At 36.5% G+C, this 24,625-nt stretch overlaps 1 protein-coding gene across 1 annotated transcript in view; it reads left to right on the forward strand.

Moving 5' to 3' along the window:
• KIF15 (kinesin family member 15) overlaps positions 1–24,258 on the forward strand; it is a 37,331-nt gene extending 13,073 nt beyond the window's left edge. The window contains exons 13-35 of the mRNA XM_075417892.1: positions 1,808–2,017; positions 3,413–3,590; positions 4,004–4,145; positions 5,413–5,554; positions 5,886–6,083; positions 6,983–7,090; positions 7,863–7,968; positions 8,513–8,678; positions 9,842–9,992; positions 10,999–11,084; positions 11,526–11,601; positions 11,868–11,954; positions 12,913–13,017; positions 13,883–14,005; positions 15,510–15,656; positions 16,663–16,767; positions 17,044–17,208; positions 17,662–17,768; positions 20,442–20,517; positions 21,105–21,142; positions 22,779–22,944; positions 23,383–23,514; positions 23,813–24,258. Of these exons, the coding sequence (XP_075274007.1) occupies positions 1,808–2,017; positions 3,413–3,590; positions 4,004–4,145; positions 5,413–5,554; positions 5,886–6,083; positions 6,983–7,090; positions 7,863–7,968; positions 8,513–8,678; positions 9,842–9,992; positions 10,999–11,084; positions 11,526–11,601; positions 11,868–11,954; positions 12,913–13,017; positions 13,883–14,005; positions 15,510–15,656; positions 16,663–16,767; positions 17,044–17,208; positions 17,662–17,768; positions 20,442–20,517; positions 21,105–21,142; positions 22,779–22,944; positions 23,383–23,514; positions 23,813–23,896 (2,898 nt within the window). The 3' untranslated portion in view covers positions 23,897–24,258. The remainder of the gene's footprint in view (positions 1–1,807; positions 2,018–3,412; positions 3,591–4,003; positions 4,146–5,412; positions 5,555–5,885; positions 6,084–6,982; positions 7,091–7,862; positions 7,969–8,512; positions 8,679–9,841; positions 9,993–10,998; positions 11,085–11,525; positions 11,602–11,867; positions 11,955–12,912; positions 13,018–13,882; positions 14,006–15,509; positions 15,657–16,662; positions 16,768–17,043; positions 17,209–17,661; positions 17,769–20,441; positions 20,518–21,104; positions 21,143–22,778; positions 22,945–23,382; positions 23,515–23,812) is intronic.
• Positions 24,259–24,625: the final 367 nt, after the last annotated feature.

Genomic DNA, 24,625 nt, shown 5'->3' on the forward strand with positions numbered 1-24,625 from the left:
AGGCCAAGTTAGCATGGGTTTATGAAAGGCGTGTCCTGCCCTGATCTCCTCCTGTGACAAGGTGACCCGCTTAGTGGATGAGGGAAAGGCTGTAGGTGTCACCTACCTAGACTTTGGTAAGGCCTTTGACACCACTTCCCGCAGAATTCTCCTGGAGAATCTGCCTGGTCATGACTTGGACAGGTGCACTCTTTGCTGGGTAAAAAAACTGGCTGGATGGCCAGGCACAAAGAGTGGTGGTGAATGGAGTTAAATCCAGTTGGCACCTGGTCATGAGTGGTGTTCCCTAGGGCTCAGTATTGGGGCCAGTTCTGTTTAATATCTTTATCAACTATCTGGATGAAGGGATTGGTGCTGCCTCAGTAAGTTTGCAGATGACACCAAGTTGGGCGGGAATGTTCGTCTGCTTGAGGGCAGGAAGGTTCTGCAGAGGAATCTGGACAGACTGGATCGATGGGCCGAGGTCAATTGTATGAGGTTCAACAAGGCCAAGTGCAGGGTCCTGCACTTGGGTCACACAACCCCATGCAACTACAGGCTTGGGGAAGAGTGGCTGGAAAGCTGCCTGGCAGAAAAGGACCTCGGGGTGTTGGCTGACAGCTGGCTGAACATGAGCCAGCAGTGTGCCCAGGTGGCCAAGACGGCCAACGGCATCCAGGCTTGTATCAGAAATAGCATGGCCAGCAGGAGTAGGGAAGTGTTGTCCCCTTGTATCAGCAGTGGTTAGGCCACACCTCAAATACTGTGTTCAGTTTTGGGCCCCTCAGTACAAGAAGGACACTGGGGTGCTGGAGCATGTCCAGAGAAGGGCAATGAAGCTGGTGAAGTGTCTAGAGCACAAGTCTTAGGAGGAGCGGCTGAGGGAACTGGGCTTGTTTAGCCTGGAGAAACGAAGGCTGAAGGGAGACCTTCTCACTCTCTACAGCTACCTGAAAGGAGGTTGTAGTGAGGTGGCTGTTGGTCTCTTCTCCCAAATAACTAGTGATAGGACAAGAGGAAATGGTCTCAAGTTGCACTAGGGGAGGTTTAGATTGGCCAGTAGAAAAACTTTTTTCACTAGAAGGGTTATCAAGCATTGGAACAGGCTGCCCAGGAAAGTGGTTGAGTTGCCATCCCTGGAGGTATTGAAAAGCCTTGGAGATGTGGTGCTTAAGGACACAGTGGAGTGGTGGGCTTGGCCACCTTAGGTTAACAGTTGGACTCAATAATCTGAAACTTCTTTTCCAACCAAAACAATTCTATGATTCTATTCTATCTTTCAAATTCAGACAAGCCATAGGATAGGTTTTTATGGTATGTTTAGTTTTAGGAGGCGGGCTGTTTATTGGGATTTTCTAATGGAAAGCTGAACAGAACAGCAGACTTCTGTTTTCCTTAATTTTGAGCGTACCTTTGAGTGTTTGGATCAACAGTGTCTTTTTTGAAGCAAACTGCCCAGTCATCCCCATTTTATTATACTTTAGTTCATGTCATGGCACAGTACTGAATCAACCAAAATGTGGGTTTTTTTAAGAAAATGAACTGAAACAGGCACTCTAGGGGTGCACTTGATGTGCTTAACTGAGTGCTCAGTCTACTGGATCATACTGGGGTTTCTAAGTAAAGTTTTTGCAATATCATGTGTAATTTGGGTTCTTAGTATGAGCTGTTGCTCTCTACAAATCTGCTCAAAGAGATAGTCTGCATAGTCATGAAATAACTGTTAACTGAGTTGTGCGTGATTTGTCTGTGTGCACGTATGTATGCACCTTAAATTTATCTGGTGTAACTGTCATTTTTCCACCAATTTGTTTGTGTACTTTCCAAGAATTTATTAGAAAAAATTGCTCAACTAGAAGATCTGTGTGCCAAGAAGGAGAAATTTATTCAGTCCAGTAAAATGATAGTTAAATTCCGTGAAGACCATATTGTTCGATTGGAGAGACTACATAAAGAGGCTGGTAGAAGTTTATTGCCAAAAGAGCAAGATGATCTCCTCAGTGAATTGAGGGAGGAATTGCAGACACTCAGAGAACAGGTAAGTCTCTGTTTTTTGCTTTCTAGACCAATTTTCTTTTGTGATGGAGTTCTGTGATGGGTGGATACAGGCATTTTAGGAAAGACAGGCAGGAAAGAAGAGGATGGGTGGTGTTTTTCATTATAGAAGCATCTCAAATGCATGGAGTTTCCCTATGGACAAATGGACAATGGGTGGGTTTAGAGCTGTGAGTTTGCATAAGAGGAGAGGCTAGTAAGGGTGATATCATAGAATCATAGAAAGTTTTGGGTTGGAAGGGACCCCTAGAGGTCATCTAGTCCAACCCCCCCGCAGCGAGCAGGGACACCACTAACTAGATCAGGTTGCTCAGAGCCCTTTCCAACCTGGTCTTGAATGTTTCCAGGGATGGGGCCTCCACTACCTCTCTGGGCAACCCGTTCCAGTGTTTCACAACCCTCACTGTAAAGAATTTCTTCCTTATATCCAGCCTAAACCTACCCTGTTTTAGTTTAAAACCATTACCCCTCGTCCTGTCACTGCTGTCTCTACTAAAAAGATTGTCCCCCATATCATGGTGGGAGCTTGCTAAAGGCCACCTGATCTGGGTTATGTAGAAGCATAAGTCTCCTTTAGGCAACTCAAGGAAGTCTCCAAATCACAACTCCTTATTGTTATGGGAGACTTTAACCTCTATGACATCTGTTGAAAGGGAAAGACAGCAGGATGCAAGTAATACAGGAGGTTTCTGAAGGATAATAGCACAGATGCTAGATGGGCAAATCAGGGGTGATGCTGTCCTGGAGGTGTTTGAGGAAGGCAAGTAGCAAAGTACATACCTAAGGCTTCAGGAGAGGAGGCTTCAGGTTATTCAGGTATTTGGTAGGTGTGGTATCATTTGTGAGGCAGTTTTGAAGAACAAAGAAACTCAAGAGAGAAAGCAGATTCTTTAAAAACAATTTCCTCCAAGCACAAGTAGGAAAAAGGAGTAGCTGTGTTAGGCGGCCAGCTGGAATCTGTAACTTATAACTGAGCTCCAAAGTGAAGGGGGATGGGGAAAGTACAGAAGTCGGGACGGTCATTAAAGGGCTATAGAAACATTACTGTGACATGCAGGGACAGTGTTAAGAAAGCCAGAGCTAGAATTTGAAACTGAAAAGGGGTATCAAAAGCAGCAAGAAAAGTTTCCACAGCTTTATGACCAGTAAAAGAGTAAACACATAAAATGTAAACCCACTGTCTTTTGAAAGCAGATTCCAAGGGAGTAAGAAAACTAACAAAAACAAAAAATTGGGGCAGTTTTAACCACTGTAGGGAATACCTTTTTAGCTCTTCCATTACAATTTAATGCTTATTAAAGGTAGTGGAGCAACAGCTAGATATGTATAGCATTGTCTGAACAATAAAAAATGTTGAATAAAATACTGCTTATCGCAGATGGAACAACACCCACGAATTGCAAAGTATGCCATGGAGAACCATAACCTCAGAGAGGAGAATAAAAAACTTCGTTCTTTACAGTCAGTTAAAAAGGCTCAAGAAATTGATGCTCAGACTATTGCAGAACTAGAAAAAGCGTTTTTTGAAGCTTCAGCCACAGAGAAAAATAGTGGAGGTAAAAATGTGCTAATAATCTTACTGTATTTCTGTTGTGTGCAGTGTGGTGTTGAAAACATTGTCTGTCTTGATGTATTTTTGCTCTCTTCAGTGGTACCTGAAGACTGATAAAACAGGTTTACCTCATTTTATTCATGTTGGCCTTCAAGCAACTAGAGCAATAGGGAATTTGGATTCTTGTGCATTGTGTGAACACCATCCATAATCTCATGTTGTGGTTCTTAGTTGTCATGAAGACTGCAGTAATACTAACTGTTCTTCTGGTTTTTATGTGGACTGTTGCTAATACCAATTTTCTTCAATCCTAATTACTGCTATGCTGCTCAGAAGCCTACAAATGCTTTCATTTTAGTAAAACTTAAGGTGTTTGAGCTACTCTGTGACTTCAGAGGGTATATGTTTGTTCTTTAGGTCATCTTTTATATTCCACCACCATATCAGTGGAAGGCAACTCACTGGCATCTATTGAAAGGCTGAAAGCACGCCTGCTACAGACTCAGAGTGAACTAGCAAGTTCGAAACAAGAATATGAAGAATTTAAAGAACTAACCAAGTGAGACAAAACAGTATAGAAATGTCTTTAATTAAACATCTTTAAATAATTGCTTATATTGATTTTTAAGAGTTAGTCTCACATCCTGAATGTACAGTCTAAGTGTACATTCTTTGCATGTAAGAGGGACGGGTTAAGAAAAATGGCATGCACGCAGAATATGCTCTTGTTTAACTCAGTGACTCCCAGACTAGGAAACAACCACGATGCAATCTAAAGGCATGTCTGCACTGTTGCAGATTTCTTTGTCTTTCTGAAAGCTCTTTGCTAAGATGCAAAACAGTGCTTCACAACATGCAGGAGATGCACATACCCTGGAATTCTGGTAGTTGCTTGCTTAATGGGACAGGAAGAGTTTGGCTTAGTTTCCATGTTGAGCAAGTATTCTTCAGTAACTGAAATATTGCAGATGGAAGCAGTGGCAGAACTAAGAGTTTGGGTTTGGGGGGAGATATTTTGACATTTGTTTTTATTTCAGTGCAACAGCAGTTTTTAATATAACCTCCCTAAGATTACAAGTTTGAGTCGTCATAAATGTAGAATCCAAGCATTTCAGAAAATTTTGGCTAACCTGTTTGTTAGTTTTTGTCTCCACTTCAAAGATTTTTAAGATGGCAATATTAATAGTATTACACTGCCAAAAGATGAAATAGTATATTTCTATTTGTCTGTAGATTTTGACCCTACAATTACATCAGTAAGGCCAATTATCACAGTAACAGAATGTAGCTATGCAAAATGCCTAATGAAAATTATTCCTAAATTTCCTCCTCAACTGGTTAAAGTATTCTGAGAGGGCAAAATAATCTTAACAGAGCAGCATGGGGGGGGGGGGGGGGGGAAGTAATCTTTAAAGGACTTTCTTTAATCCTGGCAAGTGCCAGTTCAGACTTCTCATGTAACTGGATAACATTTTTAAAGCTTAAAACCATATTGGTATGGGTGATATCACGTTCTCATAAAAGGAATTGTAGAGCACTCGGCTTATTTCTTACCATGTAAAGGACTTTTTTCTGACACGTTTACTTATCCATCTGCTTGCTTCATTATGCAAGCACAAATAAGCTGCTTAGCCTTTTAATATTTTAATTTTTTCTTTAACTTTTTAATACAGCAGTGGTGGTTTTCTTCTCAAAATAATGTATTTCAATGTTTGGGCAAGAGTTCAGCTCCAGTGTGCTTATTGGCAATACTGCAGCTTATTCTTACTGATGGGAGGGCATTCTGACGGAGTGGGTTTTTACAGTAGTAAAATACTTCCTAACAGGAAAAAGCATATGGAACTGGAATCAGAGCTTCAATCCCTTCGGAAAGCAAACCAACATCTTGAAAACATTCTGGAGGCAACCAAAGCACACAAGCGCCAAGAAGTCTCTCAGTTGCACAAGCTACATAGAGAAACTCTTAAGGTACGAGAATAAGTTTATTTAAAACCACACATACTTACTCCCGAGTTGTGTGAGAACATACTTTCATTTGTGTGATCCCTTAACCTAACTCATGTTCTGGCATGTAATCCATGTGTGATAAACCAGATACACTGTTTTTTTGTTCTGAAATACTGAACAACTGCTACTGTAGTCAGGTGACAACTCTGGGAAAGTGTAGTGCTTTAGAACTAACTACTTTGAGCATTTTATTTCATTATTCTGCTGATAGAACTATGGAATACAATACTAGACAAAGTCTTAATTCCATTTTACAGTTAAAATAAAGCCTGCTTTGTAATTTTTATAACAGAATATAACCACTCCAACAAAAGCTTACCAGCTGAGATCACGCCTAGTGCCACGAATAAGCCCAGAAATCTTAGATTATCAGTCTGAAGATTTTCAGTGTTCTGAAGAGATGGTGAATGACATTTTGAAAGAGCCAGTTCCCCCAGAGATGAATGAACAAGCATATGAGGCCATTGCTGAGGAGCTCAAAGTGGCACAGGTAAATGTTCTCAATAAATACTGAAGTGTATGTGTAACTTTATAACAAAGTGGGTTTGGGCATGAAATACTTCCCTGTCACCAAATATATTTTAATTTGCATGGGAACCTGAAGCACCTGATGAATACTTAAGGCTTCACTAAACAGTTCTCTAATTATACATTGTACTTAAGAAGATTTACAATGAAAATACTGAAAGGGGTTTGGGAGTTGAATATCGAAAGTAGTTTAAGATATACAGGACTTTTAAACTTTTACTGTTTTAGCCTGATAACTTTTTTCTGAGGATACTCCTTTATAAGTCTCTGGTGACTGCTACATTTGGAACAATACCCAAGGTTAACATATAATACTGCATTATTTGAAGAAGCCTGCCAAATAATGCTTGTCCACCATTACCTTGATTGTCTTGTATCTTTCCTAAAGGGCAGGGAAGATTTTTTTTATCACATAGAAGAGTACTACAAAGTTATCTGAACTACTCTCTAGAAGCTGAAACTAACTTCAGTGCATGTAAAACACTGGCATGACAGCCAAAACCCCTCTTTGGTGCTTACCACAGCGCAGAGATCCTGCAAAGAATTTCGCTGGTGTATATTTTGAATAACTTCTTTTTAAAGCCTTATTTCTCCACGATAAACGTGTGTCTGAAAACTATGTTTATTGGATTCGGTTCTTGTATTCCCCAACGGATTTCTTGTGTTCTGGCAGTTTAGTTAGCAACAGGAGAAATCGGCTACTTAAGATACCAGTTTATTTTTGAATGTTCTGTTTTCTGTTGGTTCAGGTCATAAAAAAAGAAAGTAGTTGACATTTTTATATTTGATATGCACAGACTGCCATATGGCAGGTGAGAATAACTGGAAGATGGGTGCTCTAAAGTGTCTATTGTGTCGCAGGAGCAACTGAGCACAATGCAGAGAAAGCTGGATGAAGAGGAAAGCAAGAATATAAAACTCCAGCAGCATATTAATAAACTGGAACATCATTCTGCACAAATACAGGAGGTGAGAGAACAATATAATACAGGGCTATATGGGAGTATGTGTATATATGACAAGGTGGTATCTACCACACTCATACCACTGTGTTGTCTAGTGAGGTCTGCAGTGTTACTTGTGTTTTTGCCTTTTGAAAAATTTATGTTCCTCGGGGCTGTGCAGGAAGACAAGGACTTCATTTAATGTAATACTGCAGGTTTGGGATTTTTTTGCTTTATATGTTGTGATTCTGATCCTGTCTGATCTTAAATATAAGCAAATAGACACTCAAGTTGCCTGTGTTTGGTTTTGGCCAACTTCATGATTTCTGGAAAACGGCAATAGTCACAAGGAAATTTTAGACCCTGGAATGCTGAAAATACTGCTTGCCTCAGCTGGAACTGAACTGAAACATCCTTACTCTATAAAATATTTGCAAGTCTTCCTTAATTGCTAGATTTGAAGAATAAAAACGTAGAAAAGAAAATAAGACCTGTATTCTTCCCAGATCACTATTATTTCTGATAGCTCTGTTCTGAAGTAGATCTCAGCTCCTAAGCTGTGGGTTGCTTTTAAATGAACTTTTTAGATAAGGCGGTGTCTTCAGTTTTATTGAAACATATTTTCTTGGACTTCTATGGATTTCAGATTCCCCAAAACTGGAATTCAAAGAAAAATGCATCTTGTATTTATAATCAGCTGATGAAATGATCTAATACATTATTACATTACTGTTACAGCTCTGACTTAGCCACTCCCACATTTCCTTCCATTTAAAAATTTTACTTCTCTTCTTAAGCTTCTTTCATCCGAAAGGAATGACTGGAGTAAAGAGCGCCAGGAGCTCCTTGAACAGATAAAATCTCTTGAAAAGCAACTTCAAGACAGTCAAAGCAAGACTGATAGTAAGTCTATGTAACACTGAAACTCCATATGAAGTTTTGAGATGTCTTAATGTTTTGAAACAACAATAGCACATGCTTGAGTAACTATTTGGGGTTTTAGTCATACAGGTTTGATTTTTTTTTTTTTAATCCTTTTTTTCCTCTAATACTTGCAGAATAGCTTTTCTCTGCCCAGTCTTGCACAATATGCAATATTCAAAATTGTTCTCTGTTCACTCTGAATGTGAAGGGAGCACAGAATATAGTATTTTAAAAAGAATATATTAACTAAAAATAAAGAGAGAATCCTCCATTGGTTGGTGGAAATCCAGTGATGTTGCCTGGAATGTTCTTGATTCCGCCTGTACTGTTTAGTTCTTAAAGTCAATGTTTCATTGACCTTTTCCATTTACAAATCCTTTTTGTGTATGGCCTTCCAGGTTAATTCCACTGAAAGTGTGCAAAGTTTTGTGAGACTTTGCCAAGACATTCTGTAGTGTTACATGTTCTGTATCTAGCACAGTTTTCCAAATAATGTGTAAAATATTTGTTTGGTTTTTGACAGTATTGAAAAGTGAAGTCTATGACTTGCGCATTGTCCTGCAGTCTGCAGACAAGGAGCTGTCTGCTGTAAAACTGGAATATAGTGCATTTAGGGAAAAGCAGGAGAAAGAAATGAGTCAGCTTTCTGCTAGACATATGGATGTACAGTTCCAGCTGGACAGCGTCAGGTATGTTGGCAGCTTGGTAAAATGCTTTAACCTCCCTTCTGGATGCATCCAGTGATTTCGTTCTTTTTTTCTGCATGTGAACTTGCACTTTATATCTCCTATTTAAAGTTGTTATTTTGTGTTTATGTCCCTTGCTTACTTTTTTGCTCAGTTCTTTCCATGCCTATTTCAATGCCATGAGGGACGAAATGGTGAAATTAGCAGAAAGAAAATAAAACGAGTATTCCTTAATTTTGGTTTGCTATAGCATTTTCCCATTAAGTAGGATATACCTATAAACCCACTGATCTCCAGAAGTTAAGTGGCTGAACAGACATAGTTTGTTTGGGTTGTGTTTTTTTTTTAATTTAGTCTTAAAAATTAACTGTTGCTTCTCAGTCTGGTCACGTGAAGCAGGTGACATAATGATGCTGCTCTAAAAATACAAGCAGAAAGAAATCATAAAAATAACCAGGTGTTTGACTGTTGAAGTGTGAAAAGTGTGAAATATTGCATTATTGTATGCAATAATGGCCATTATTACTGGGAGATGAAAATTAGTGAAATTTTTAATCATTAGTGCAACTTAGTTGTTTTGGGTTTTTTTGTTGTTGTTTTATGTTTTGTTGGGTATTAGTTTTGTGGGTTGCCTTTTTTTTTTTCCCTGCAAAGCTTAACTATGTTCTTGCATTACAGCAGGTCACGTCTTAGCAGAAGTTATTTTTCGAGTGATGCGTTTTGAGACTGGGAATTTGGAATTGAAATTAAATATTGGGGTTTCATTGATGCCTTCTGTATTAGCAGAAGTACTATTTGGAGGATATTCTTTCTATAGACTCTCCATTAATAACATGATTTATAACACATGTCTAGCAGCTCATTTACTCCTCCTTGCTTTTCACTTTTTTGAAAGATCAAGTGAAGTAAGTTTTCAGGGCAACAGTTCGGAGGGGATCAGAAAGAGTACTCTGCCTTCTCTGCCAATGCCACTTAAATTTCCTGTGCCCTTCATAAATTTGGGATTTCTGAGTTTTAAAAAAAAAAAGTTACCATCTAAGTCAGTCACTTCTTTCTAAAATAACTACCTTGTATATTATCTGAAGATCATAAAATACAGTTGCAGAGTATTTTTATAATGAAACAAACCCTTAATATTGTGGGTTTGTTTGGTTTTTTTAATAAAGGCTAGAACATGAAAAGATTCTTGAAGAAAAAGCAAGCCTGCAGGATGACTATGACAACTTGCAGGAAGTAGCGAAGTTTGAGACAGATCAACTGAAGCAACAACTTGAGGACAGAAAACAAGAAGCAGACGCAATGAAAACTGAGCTTTGTGTAAGACAGTCAAGGCTTTTAAAGGACTTTGTTATAGCTACATAACCAGATTGTTGAATTCCTATTATTGTATTATTGATAATAGATTCCATAGTAATAATAGGTTTCCTGGTGATTTCACTTGGAAGACGTAGTCAGAATCTTTTTTAAAACTTAGTGCAAGATTTTTGCAGCCACAGGCTACAAGAAATATCCAATAGCATGATGAAGCAGTAGCGTTTTTGGCTGAAGAAATTGCTCTGGAAATGTTGAAGGAGATGAGTTAATTAGTAAAGGAATAAGAAACTGTTTTGGAAAAGAATCCTGACATCAAAATGCTGGTGACCTTTCATCTTAAGCAAGCTAGTTGTAGCTAGCACTATTCTATCTTTACAAAGCAGTTTCTTAAAAATTTTCATAGTGGATATGATATTGTTAAAATGATCTATGGCTTTTTGTGGTGGATCACTGTCCTGCAATTTAGTTGATGCTGTCCTTGAAAGCCTATCAGACTGCAGTGACTGCAAAACAGCAGTAAGGTTGCTCAAGGGCTTTTGCAAATGATTTCGCCTGCTTTTCTGCAGCGTAAACTGTGCCAGCTCAGCAAATTTCCTGTACCTGTTCCTTTTAGTGTTTAAAGGAATACTGACACATAAAAAAATTATTATTTTAAATTCCTTACAGTCTAATATCTTGAACTGCTGATTAGAATTTGAAAATTTCTTCCAAATTAATCTATAGTTGAAAATTCTGATTTCTCTTGCCTTGGATATTGAGGAACATTATAGCTATAAGAAATTATTATCAATGGCAGGTGAAAAGAGCTGATTGCTTAATATGAATAAGAGTTTAGCTTTGTCCTGGACAACTTCAAAAGCAAAGATCTTCCTATTTCTGTTTTGAGGGGGGGTGGGGAGGGGAGTGTTCAGTCATCTTAGGAGCTTGTATAGATTTTTATTTTGGTTTAAATTATTCTAAAGATCTTATACTGTAACTTGTTATAACAGCATATATTTTGATATTCTAGAACCTTTTGAAACTCTTGAAGACAGAAAAAGAACACAATGAAAAACTAACATTACAATTACAAGAAGATAAAGAAAACAATTCAAAGTAAGTTTTAATTAGCAGTGGAGTTTATTTTCATCTGACTTCGTTGATTTTGTCCTATGCTTAGGTTTTGTATTCAGATGGGGATCCGGTTTGTAGAGGTTTTTTTCCCCAGCTGGGTGGAGATAATTACATAGTGGTGTTTTTTTATTTCATACAACTTAGAAAAACACTTCATTTTAATGTATTTCAATTAACATGACAAATGTGTTTTCATTGCAAGTATAGTTCTTCATGTCAAAGATAAAGTTCCACTACTGATAGCAGCGTATGACTAGTCACTAAACTACTAGTCCTTTGTATAGCACTGAGAAGGTCATAGCTAAAGAACTCTTCAAAAAAAAAGGAAGTGCAAATAAGAATAAACTTCTATAACTTGATTCTTGTTAAAGCTCTCTTATATTCTGATTATATTTCTCACTAGGAATATGTTTTATTTTCCAGAGAGCTCTTGAAAGTACTTGAAAAAGTACAGGTAGAGAAATCATCCTCTGAAATGGTGACGCGGTGTGAGCAGCAGGTACAACAGCAAAATTTAGTGTCTAAAATCGAGTTCATGGATTTACTTGTGCATTAATGGTAATTTTATTGGTGAACTGACTGCTTTGTTGATTACCAGCAAAATAAATGTAGAGTTTTCAAGTTTCAGATTGTTTTGTTAAGCTACCACTTAATTATTCTGGCAAAGTAAACAACATAGTTCCTTCCATTTTTTACATGGCTTTATGCTTTACAAAACATACTTCAAAAGTAACTAAGTTTCTCCTTCACAATTATTCCTTCTAGGAAGCAAAACTGCAGAAATTGGAACAGGAGCTGGCTGCTGCTGAAGAGATTATTGTTTCTTTGAAGAAGACAAATGACACAGATAAGGTTTGGGGTTATTTCTATTACTGATGCCCAGTTCTCTGGATAACTGTGTTCTGTACTAGAGTTGAAAGCCCAAAGCCTTTCTGTGATACTTAGTAACTCTGTGCTTCTAGGCAATCCTGGCTGAGGATCTAGGTAAGATAAATCCTACCTTTTACTGGCATGGAGTTTGCAGGGTGGTGGGAAACTGATACACAATCAGAGAAAACACAAGATAACTGAATGCTAAACAAAACAAAACAAAAATCAAGGTAAAGCTCTCTACTGGAAAAAACATTGAATGTATAAACGATGCATAATTCTCCTGATGATTACTAGGGACTTCCAGTCAGTGCTATGTTGTAATGGGCTAATAGAAGAGGTAAGAAAGATGATGCAAGAATGTGACTGTGGGTATCTTTTCACATAAAAGTCCTTTGATTTTATTAACAGAGACTGCTGTAGTGTTTTGAAAGCTTAAATAGCAAAAGTTCCCATAGTACAAGCATTTATGCTGTATGTAAAAGGCATAAGAAATCACATAGTGCATTTACTATCCAGCATAATGCAATGATAAGTCTTGATAAAACCAAAAATTTGACATGTATAAAGTCAGAAGAATCTGGTATTGTCAGTGCAGTGGTGTTTCTTGAATGTGTCTTTTTCTGTTACAAACGAACTTAAACTATACTACTTCTATTCTGCTAGAAACCCATCATAGCCTGAGACTAAATCAGAGGGCTAATCTTCTAATCAATGCAGCAGGTTATTTAATTCTTTATGTAAGTGCTTAGAACAAAAGCCAATGATTTAACAACAAATTTCCTATTACTCCTTTACATTAGCATATTGAGGCCTCATTTTCAAATGATTGTTTGAAATTTTGGATTGACGAATTATACACCAAAGAAAGTCCAGTAATAAAATATATTTAAAAATATATATATATAATGCATCAGGATTAACTTTTTTTATGTTGCAGGAGGTTGTAACTGACTTGATGAGACAGATCCAGGAGCTGAGGTCTTCAGTTAATGATAAAACTGAGTCCATAGATGGGCTGACAAGAGAGCTCGAGGATATGAATGTATGTTCTGTCATTTTGAAGGACATGGTATATAGTTTTTCAGAAATGGAAGGCAATGACATGTCTTATCATGGGTCTCAAACAGCATAACTTGCTGTAGCGTTTTAGAAGGAAACTTCTTTGTTTTGACATGTTGAAGTCTTCTGAACATTTTATGCCTAAGGCTGTCTTGAAAACTGAACTCTCTCCACGTGGTGGGTAAAGAGCAGTGTCTCTAAAGGGACCTATTCACATCTTGTAAACTACCCTTAGCTGACAGCCACATTTAGATTTTCTCAGAAATTGGCAATTTCAGACTTCAACAATTGAAGCTGAATTGTAAATTCATTTTTGAGGGAGTGAATTTTTATGTTGCTGATATTACTATGTTCTATGTCTGAAAACAAGTATAAAAGAACTAAAACTATGTATTTGAATAACTATGAATAAATATGATCCATCTTTATTAATATAGGTCTGGCTTGCAAACTGATAAAGCAACTCACAGAATGCGTTAGATAATGTATATGTATGAACTATGAATTCAAAAGGTCCTACAGACAAAATGTTGATGAGACATTTTTTTGCATATGGATATCTGTTTTTAATAAAGGGTTTGGTGGTTGGTATGTATTGTGGTGGCTAATACATATTAAATTAATAATCTTTTTCTGTTGTTCTGACAACTGATTTCTAATAAAATAGTCTGTACAAATTCAGCAACTATGATACATCATTGTGATTTTAGTCATTCACACTGAGATTTTAAGCATTTGTAATTATCATAAAATTTGTGATCTATATTTATTTGTATTATGTTTACCAACTTTCTTTGATAACATGTTTTCCTAAAACGTTCTAAAATTTAACTTAATACTTTTGATAGTGCAAGTATAATCTTGTTCTGACTGCAAAAGAAGAAAGCAAAGTAATCATAAAGGATCAGGAAAAGAAGATTGAAGAACTGAGGGAAGCCTTGGAGAGAAGACAAATAGCCGATAACATTGAGGTAAAAACATTACTGTTGTTACATTATGATTATTTGTTCAACAGACCAATTGGATGTGGTTTTGCTTAAAATACTTGTATAAAGCTTAACTTCATTTTAGTTCACACTACAGCTAGTTAAGCTGTTCTTAAAGGAATTTTTCATGTGATACCTGACAAATTCTGTTAAATTATCACATTACTTGACATAAATATTTTATAAGCTACTTCATAAAAACCTATGCTGAAAGCCTGGTTTAATTTCGTTAAGGCCACTAAGGAATCATCAGCTGAATTTAATGGCAGCATTAGATGATGCAGCTGAGAAATTAAAATAGGTAGAAGAATATAGTATATTTAACATTATCTCTTTCCCCACTGCTACTACATTTGGTAACATCTTTTCTGTACTCATAATTTTAACTAAAAGCTCCACCTGCTGGAAACAGATTTAGGACACATTGATTCAACTGCAATTTTGCTTTTTAAAATTGTGTCTTTCTTTTTTAACTCTTTCTTGTTACTGCTCTCACCATTATTTTGGTGAACGTGTCCATCACTCAGAACCACTAGCCTCTCCTTACAAGTAATTTCTACAAGATCATCTGTCACATTAGATATGCTTAATCCAATCACATAGCACCAATTAAGTCTTCCAGAGTAATGTTTGCTTCTCAAAAAGCCATTCTTAAATATATTTCCACTATGTTTAATAAACAGACTGTCTTCATTAATAATCATATCTAAATTTGACATTCTGGAACCTAAAACTCAGTTGCCTGCCAAATGGATCACTTCTCTTTGTGGTTTTTTTGGGGTTTTTTTTTTTTTGTTTTTTTGTTTTTTTGTTTTTTTTTAAAAAAAAAACAAACTGAAGTACCAGTTCTTATTACAGTGTTCTCCTTGGGTGTGTCTGGCTCCTGATAAAATCATAGTGTTTCTCCTTCAACTTTGTACGTCAGTTACTGATTTCCTTCATGCTTTCTTGACTGGACAAGAAGAACTAATCCAAGGTGGCATTTAAAATACTAAGTACTGTTTATCCTTCTAGTTTAACACATCTAGGTATGATGCCCTATCAGGTAAGATGGGAGTCTAGACCCTAGAATAAATCCAGAGGTACCTACAGAATAGCAGTGTGCTAAAAAAGCTGTAATCATTAATTCAGCATGGATTAAAGTCTATACATCCTTTTCTGATTTCTTATGTAAAGAATTGTATCTAAGTATGCATTATATTTTAAAACAGCGGTTGATTCCAAATATCTCCCACAAGTATCTAACTGTAACTATACTGTGGGAAAGTTCTCATTTTTGTTCTGCAGCCAAGACAATGGATATGGAAAACATGCTAAAATAAGATATTTATAGATGAATGCTTGCTACAATTCATGATGAAAAAATTAAGGCAAAAGGGAGATTCTTGTAGCTGCTAGCAGTCTTCTTGACAATGACAAAACATGTGAAACTGCTTTAGAGTAATAACTTTAACATTTCTTTTTTTACTTATCCAATGATTTAAAATAGAGAGAACTTCTGTGTGAAGACTTGCATCATACCACTGAAGAGCTGATAAGACTGACAGAAGCCTCTAAGAAACATGATTCATTGCTTCAGTGTGCTCAGGAAGACATAGAAAACAAAGAAGTTCTAATCCAGGAACTCAGAGAACAGGTAAAATAAGGAAATTCTTCTGATAATTAGCTCCATGGGAGGGAGCTGTGGTCAACTGTAGCTTCTGGAAAAGGTTTTACTTGCAATTTTAGAGCATCCTGTACGCAGTACTCTTGGTGAAGGGCAAGGCTCCGTCCTGTAAAAGCAAAGTAGTAGTTCAAAAGCTGCTGACCAAAGACTACGTAACTTTTAAATACTTTGGAAATGGTGTGCAGAGATCACGAAAATGTTTACTCTGAAAGCAAAGTAAAATTATCAGTACCTATAATAACAGAGCGACCTGTGGTGATAAGCAGTGTAAGCTAGGAAATTACTTTTTCCTCTCTGTAACACTTATCCACAAACAATACTGTTATGTAATGAAGATAACTGTTGAGCTCTATAAATTATGTAGTCTGAGAGTTACTTGGAGCTTTCACAGACCAAACAGCTATGTTAAGCCTCTGTCCAAATTTTAGCTCTAGTTGTCACAACTGTCGTAGTGCTATGTAATATATTTGTATTGGCGAAAACTTGTAATAAGGGTAAGTTATTCTGGATAGAAGAGTCCTTTTGTCATGTTAGCATATTCTTTTTGAAGAAACTGATTAAATCTATACCAGTAAAATCTTTCTTTGTATCAAATCGTGTTTTGACCAGTAAAACTTTGACCAACAAAGTTCATTATAGTTTTCTTTCTGTGCTAGCAAGCCCTTTGAAAGGTAGATTGTGTTACCAAGGCAGAAAAAGTCAAATAGTAACAAGAACAAAATTCAGTCAGATAAATTACATAGTATACAGTATGTAGTGTATATATGCTTTCAAAAAATGCTTGTTACATGCAGCTATTGAATGATTAACAGTTATTAGGTAAATACACAAAACAGTTATGAAAGTGAAGTCTAAGGTAATCTAAAATAACTTGTGGTGTACTTAAACTTGCTCAAAATAGAGATCTGGCTGCTGTTTTCTTTAATATTTTGTGTGTATCATGAGCTAATTTAGTTCTAATTGGGGTTTCTAATAGATGGACAAAATGACAGAAGAGCTGGAGAAGAGGAAGAATGAATATGAGCTAAAAATGAAGCAAATAGACTGTTTTGTGGACTCGTCTTCAGTAACATTTCCTCAGGTACGGCATTCCGTAGAGAAACATTTTCATTGTTACAAATGTTAAAATTCAGGACTAATTAACTTTACAGCATTTACTGGGACCAGAAATGACAATGCACTGAGACTGGTCAAATCCCATTAACCTTGTTTGTAACTTAAATGTATTATTGATGATTTATCTGACAGGAATTTATTAATGTATGTTTCCAATTAAGTATTAAAACATGTAATCAATACGTAAGGGAACCAGTTCTTTACCAACAGTTTGTGTTTTTTGTCTCTCTCAACTTGCCAGTGTCCAAAAACTCCCCCCAATTTTGATGTGAATTTGGTAAAGCTCTTGGAAACTCATGAGCAAGAAATAGCTGATCGGAGGGCTTCTGCAATAAATCTGGAGCACCTTGTACGTGAACTGAATGAAGAACGAAGAGCTAAAAATAATGAAATTCTAAGACTGAAGGTACTATGAGTTAATCTCTACAGGCAATTTGTAAGGTTAAAATAAGACAGAATACAGAGTTCAGATTTTTAATGAGCTCTGCTTAGTAGTCTGTCCGTTAAAGCAAGAAGGCAGTTCTTGGTCTTCTCTTTACCTGGGCTGCTAACAAATGGTGACAACTTGCTTGAAATGTCCATATATTTCATTTTCCTATGGACTGAATTGTTTCGTGTTCATGAATATCAAATAATAACATCATTTTTGCTGATGAAACTATTCTGACTTATTCTAAATCAAGTTTCTAATGAAACTGTAAATGGAAGGGTGATACAGATCTTTGCCAGAGAACTGTGCTTGTTTTCTGAGAAATAGGTTTTTGTCTTCTATTTTACTCAAAAATATGTTCAACTGGAAATGAAAACAGGAATTGCAATTTAGCCTTAAAATAAAATGTTTCAAATTTCACTTGGTTAGGAACAATTAAATGAGTTGGAGAACTTGCGTCTGGAAATGCAGATATTGGTGGAGAACAACAGGAATTTACAGAGCCTTGTAGAAGCTCAGAGACTAAGCAAGAACAGGTAAAATAAAACAAGAAAAACCTGTCTTAACTTGAAGCAATTAAGTAAGATACATTAACAGCTTTTATTTGAAATATAATACTACATATTGTTTGTATAATTAGAGATTGATTCAGCCTTTTCTATGAAAATTGTATCGTGGCTTGTAAACTTTATTGCATTTAAATCACAAATTTTTAAATACAACAAAGTTTTATAAAGGAAATGGAAATTGAATGTAATTACATGCATAGCCATTTCTGTGTCTTATGTATTGCCATATCACTTGTGCAGTTATGGATTCAGTGGATAGGAAATGTCCAAATGAATTCGACACAAGTTTTAACGTAGACATAAATGGAACCAGTTCTCCATCTTGTGTTTTTGAGGGTAAGGAATGAACTTTGTCTGAAAAGATGGTATACTGGTATAGACCTCAGGTTGGAGGTATCCTGAAATTTGGTTTGAACTGTAATCTGTACAGTTTAATTATGGACAAAAAATACTTTGTTTTGTAGCTTACCTTTTTTGTTTTTTCTTTGTATTCAATTTTGTAAAGAAATAAATGATTTTGCTGGTTTACATCTTGTGAAAAGAAATCTTAACTGGCATCAAATAATTCTGTTGATACTTAATGACATTTAATTTTTAAGGGGCAATTTAGTAAACAGTAGCTTAATGCTAGGTACAAGTTTACTCTTTTTGCCTATTAAATGTATTAAAAAATATATTTTCTGCAACCTTTATCTGTGTTTGATGTATCAGTGTTGTCAGTTTTAGAACTGACTTTTTGGTAAGATAAGTATTTAATGTAAAAGAACAGTATTAAAGTTGCAAAATTAGGTATTCTGATTAGAAGATGCCGCAATGGCAGGTGTCTGTGCAACTCCAATTTGTCCTTGCGTTGTATGTATTATACAGTAATCTTCAGTTATGAAGGGATTCATTTGTGGAAAACATTCTGTGCACAAGGTGGGATAATGAATGATGATGATGTCTCTAGGTCCTTCTGCTTAGCTTGCCGCAGACATTTGAAAGTGTGTTGGGAATTGAAATGGGAATCACAGAAAAACAGGAAGTGGTTACCTTGCTGTGGAAAACTAGATTCTGTGGCTTTGGTTTTCACACGGTTTATGGAGTAGGTTACTTGGACCCAGTTTTTCACAGAAAACCATTACTTTTGTGTTCCTTGCTTGGTGGATTCCTGAGTTGTGACCTTGGGATATAACTCGGATACGCATTAACAATTCCAAGCTGCTGTTAGTTGATAGGAGTTGTGGTCTGAATATACTGAAAGCTAATAGTAAGTTGCCTGCTCTCTGAAAAATCAGGTTTAGGTATCTCAGGTGGGGGCATTCACAGCAGACACATGCCTAATACATTATGGGAGCAGCTGACAGCCGCAGCAGGTGGTAGTTACCTTTTGTGTAGCCCAGTGTTAGAGCGCGAGACAATTTGATCATTGGTGGTCACATATGACAAAGTAATGAGATGTGACATCTTGGACTGCATTGGAGGATGTTTGCGAATACAAAATGAGATCAAGTGTCTGCTTTCACTATTTAGTGTTAGGGCAGGGAAGAGCAAGATGTGCAGGAAAGGTGAGCCTTCACCTCTGTAACGCTAAACTTAGCAGGCTTGGCTCTCTACTCTGGAGCTGGTACAGGCTGACTAGTACTGGAATTCGAAAGGTTCAGGCATAACCAATGATTCTAAACTTCAAGGATTTAAAGGTCATGTAAGTATCCACTGAGAATAACTAAACAAAGTATGTTGCAATTTTGTCCAACCGTTTATAAGGGGGATGAATTTGGGTGGATTTTGCAAGTGGGTGGTGTCCTGTCCCATGGGTGGATAAGGGGAGCTGATTTTTTTTCAGTTCTCAGGTGGTGCCAAAATTTAACCAGGAAAATATGTTATTTTTGTTTTAGTTCTCAGAAGCTGTTAGACTTTTTAAGCTCACATTTAATTAACATTAACAGAAAACCCACTCTCACATACACATAATTGCTCTCTCGGACTGAGGCTGTTCATACCAGGTATGAAAAATAAATCACCCTAGCTAGGTATGTTGAAAAACACTGTAAGTTACTGAAAATAGCTATCTTTTATAATTGCATCAAATTACAGTAACTGTTAAGCAATGAAGTTCTTCCCTTGTGGCACATGACAAGAATGAAGTGATCCCAATGGTGTGTTGGTTTGGGGGTTATTTTAATTCTGTGGTGCTTGCTTGCTTCCATCCAATCTCATGTTTATTAAAAGCTAACAAAAATTAAAAGTTCCCAAGTCTTCTGAATACAAAAATCATTTACCTTCTTAATTTGGCAAGACCGCTGAGCAACAATCTTGCAGCAAGGAGTTGCTTTCTGCAGTCTGTATCCATGTGAACATCATGAACTAATAACACATTTACCTCAGTCTCAAAGCTGTATAACGTACAGTTGCATAGTTATTACATTTTTAAATATTTTCATTAAAACACTAGCTTCTCTATAGTCTGACAAAGGAAAATGTGATGGTTTTGGAATATAAAAGTTTAAAACCTTCCAGAGTTGTTTCATGATATTTAGCATTGTGAGTACAAACATGTCAAGACAGCTACACACATTTACTGGTTTAATCTGGGTAAGATTTTTTTTATAACTGGTTTCCTCCGTTTGTGAGAACTTACCTAATTTTTGGATTTCCTAGTGATCATAAACATCCTGACATCCAGTCAGTCCTCAAAGAGAAAGAGGAGGAGATTGCTGAAGAACGACTCGCCAAGGTATATTACCCTTCTCATGTCAGTTGCTGTTTCCCTGCTGTGAAGTATTCCTGTGTTTTCTTCCATTTCATGGCAGTGAAATAAACACTGATTTCTAGCAAATTCTAACAGACACGGCCTGATACTTACCTCCTAAGGTCTCTGTCTTGATCTAACACTGATGAACTGAGTGTCAGGTTGCACAATAAGCAAAACCAGGTTCAGATCACTAAATCCTGACTCATCACCACAGAGTTGGAAAGTGAAGAGTCTGTCACTTGCTGATGTCAAGGCTCTGGCAGAGGGAGGTTAATGTTGCAGCGGAGGTTGCCATGGATCTCCCAGACAGAAGAACCCCCTTAGAGCTCTACTGTGTTTGAATGGGCAGAGAGATGTTGCTGTGGGTCATTTGTGCTGGCATGAAACTGGAATTATGTGCATATAGCAAAGAGATGAACTTATAGTGAATATTAGAGATGTGAGTTACTGGGCAGTGGGATGATTTTGGTAGGATCTGGAATTAAATACCTAGCATCAATTAAGTGACAAATTTAGATATCTGTCTATTAAACATTAAGAATGTAACTAATATTTTTGAACTGTTACAGAATAAAGCAATGGAAGAGATGCTGAAAATCAAAGCAGAGTAAGTTTAAATATTGTTCATTGAACTGGAGACTCATATTAAACTCATTAATACCAAAAAGGTATACTTAAGCAATAGAAGTCCAAGATCTGAAACTATAAAAGATGTAATTTGGGAATGTTGTTTACACACCTGCAAGATGCATTGAGTTTTTACTCTTTCTCATCAGTAGGTGGTAGTAGCACCTATTACTACATTTTATAAAAGGGTAGCATTTTATCAGAACAATACTCTGAAATAGGTGGAACCTCAGAAAACTTAAATTGGAAGGGATGTTTTTAATTGTTTATTTGTTGAATTCTTTCATATGCAGTGAGTTCTAAGCACATTCCTTTTCAAATTGAAGATAAATACTGTTCATTTCTTTATTAATATCATAAACAATCTTAAATTTAATCTAAGTATTTGCTTTTCTTATGCTATTTGTTTAAATTTTTGTGCTTCAACTTGAATAATGAAAATTGTTTATTAGAGGAGTCCCAGATTGTGTTTGCACTATTGTGCGAGTAGTTCTCAAAATTCAAGTGTTTTGCACCTTGGACAGTACTCAAGAAATAAAATACTGAATTAGTAGTTGCTGAAAACATTGCTCCTACTATTCTTTTCCTAATCTGTATTGCTTCAGGATTCATAGTGGCCGAATCTCCTAATATTTGAGTTATTCACATTTAATGGAATGCTTTCTATGTAAGTAAATTCTTTTAAGGATGAAGATAGTTTTTTGCATGTGGTCATTTCAAAACTAATTTATATTAAGTTTTCCAGGAACCCTAGTCTTGGTTAGGGGTTATTTCGCTATTCGATGCATTGGTTTTTCGTACCTGTCTGGTCCCGAGCTTTATAGCAGTGCTACATACAATGTCTCATACAAACAAATAATGTACAAAGAGGAAAAATATTCTTTTGTGATCAAGAAAATGTCTTGACAAATGCAGCAAATGAATAGTGTTTTCATACAGTAGGTCTTTAACACCAGGCTTCAGTGAAATAAAAATGACGACAAAGATATTTTAATTTATGCAACATTTGAATAGGCATGCAAAATTGCTAAAGCACAGATCAGTAGACAGGCTGCTGAGTTTGACAGCATGGTTTAATATTCTGTGAGCCTGACAGAATTAAAACCTTTTCAGCAGACATCTGTCTAAAGCGGTGGTCCTTCTGTTACCAGGCCAAAGAAGCTCAGACCATCTCTGAGCTGTTCAGAGATGCCTCTGAGCAACAAGACCATTAGGGAAAAGCCATATACAAACAAGCAATTTAAGGGAAACCTTAAGAGCAGCGGAGTTCATCTGCCAAATTTACATGCCTTAGATGAATAACTTCTAAGTGTTCTTGTAGGTGAAGCTCCTGTTTTCTTTGAGTGGAGTTGTATGTCCTGGATGGGAAACAGCATACTTCCCAAAAAGAAGAGCAACTCCAAAACGCTGCCTAGTTAAGAGACAGCATCAAACACAAGCGCTGTGAAGCAGAATGAAATTTTTCCTTCTCTTAGCACTGACTTCTAGGGAAAATACATTGTCTCAAAAGGATACTTTTAAAGGAGCCTGCCTCCGTGGCCAAGGCTGATTTAGTAGTTCAGTGGTGTGCCATTTGTATTGGGTTTTAGTATTTTGTGATTCTTTTATATTGGCAGATTAGAAGAGACCAAAAATACCCTCAAAATCAAAGAGAATACTTGTCTTGAAATGACGCTGGAGATGGAACGAACAAGAGCTTTGGAGATGAAAGCATTTCACGAAAAAGAAGAAATTAGATCAAAACTGGAGGAAACGTATGAAGAGAGAGACAGAATTGGAAAGGTTATATACGTATAATTTTTTTGTTGTCTTTACAGTAGAATCTTATTCAGCAGAGGCAAAGCTGTTGCTAACTGGACAATATTCTGAATTTCAGAGGCAGTCTTTGGTTGCTCATTAAATGTTTTGTCTTGCAGTTTAGTTGTATTTGTAATGCTGTGTCCTGCAGTAGTTGAACTTTGGGTACAGAATTCACTGTTGCCATTCATAATAAGAATCAAACAGTGCTTTTTTTTTTTTCTTTCCCCTTTAGAGGGATCTAATGTGGTACCTAAGGAGACATAAGACAAATACAGATTTCCCGAATGAACCAACTCTTGCATCATATGTTACAGTAAAATGTGAATGTTAGTATGTTGATAGTTCTAAAGAAGCTGTTTCTTCTGAAAAGAGAAGGAGGGGCTACAGTTAAGAGGTACACAATGTGTTTATTAATTACAGGAAATGGACGCGCTGAGGAAGCAAGTTGACACTCTTGCTGAGGAGAATGGGAAGTTACTTGGTCATCAAAACCTGAACCAGAAGATTCGGTATCTTGTGAAACTGAAGAAAGATTACGCTAAACTTACTGAGGTAAGTTGCAGAGTAGAATACAGATGAAGTAATGGCCTGACATAGAAGACAGCTAGGCTTTGAGAACAAAAACTAAAATTCTTGCTCTTCTGTTGGAGAGTAATGGATACATCTGCTTTTACACAGTTGTGCAGGTCATGGCAGGTCCGCAAGTACATAGTGTATAAAACACCTGAACAAGCGTAGATACCACTAATAAGTAGTAAGTGGTATCTAATAAGTAGATACCACTGATTTAGAAATATGAAAGAAGTGAGTATAATTTCATTAATACACCCATCTTTTTTCTGTTTTATAGGAGACTGAAAAACTACGAGTTGAAAATGCTTTTTTGAAAGAATCAAAAAAAAGTGACACATACAGACATCATGATCAGCTATAATGATATGAATGAAACTGCAGAGCCATATTCTTAAAGTGTACAGAATAAGCAAAAGCCAGTTGTCAGACTTCGTTATTCTGGGACCACAGCAAAAGTCAAGTATTTTAGTTCCTGGATTTTTTGCTGGTAATAATTTTTAGTGAAGAATTTTATTCCAACTATGTGGGCAGCTTTCAATGACATATTGAACACCTTCCTATAATTGTTCAGAAACAGAGTTTCATAGGTGCTGGAAGATACTTCCTTAAAAGTTTTGTACCTTGCCAAGGACAAGCTTTCTCGCAGGGAACACACCTAGATTTTTTGTTTCCTTTTGTGCTTTTATTTAGGTTCCTACCTCTTCTGAAATGCTACATTTTCCACCAGAGCCAAATTTTAAAAAGCACAATTTCTTTGTGATTTTTTTTTTTTAGCTAAGCATAGGGGTTTTTTACTGGGTTGATTAAAAATAATTTTCATATTGAAGTTTGTTCAATAAAGCATGAATGTGAATTTAGTAATAGACTTGTAAATAGCCCTATAAATATCTTTTCGCTTTGTATTCTTTCCCCCCCCCAGTATAAACTTACAGCAGACTTCTCTATTAGCATCGTAGGAGATTCTTTCTAAGTGTTTTGCAAGCATCTTCTTATCAAACAGAAGTTAGAAATGTTAAGAAACAAGATCTGAAAATATGCAGAACATTTTAGGAGTAGAGCAAGTTCATTTAGTGGCACTTGTAACAGGAAC

This window comes from Opisthocomus hoazin, chromosome 4 (assembly GCF_030867145.1).
Source record: "Opisthocomus hoazin isolate bOpiHoa1 chromosome 4, bOpiHoa1.hap1, whole genome shotgun sequence".
Classification (NCBI taxonomy): domain Eukaryota; kingdom Metazoa; phylum Chordata; class Aves; order Opisthocomiformes; family Opisthocomidae; genus Opisthocomus; species Opisthocomus hoazin.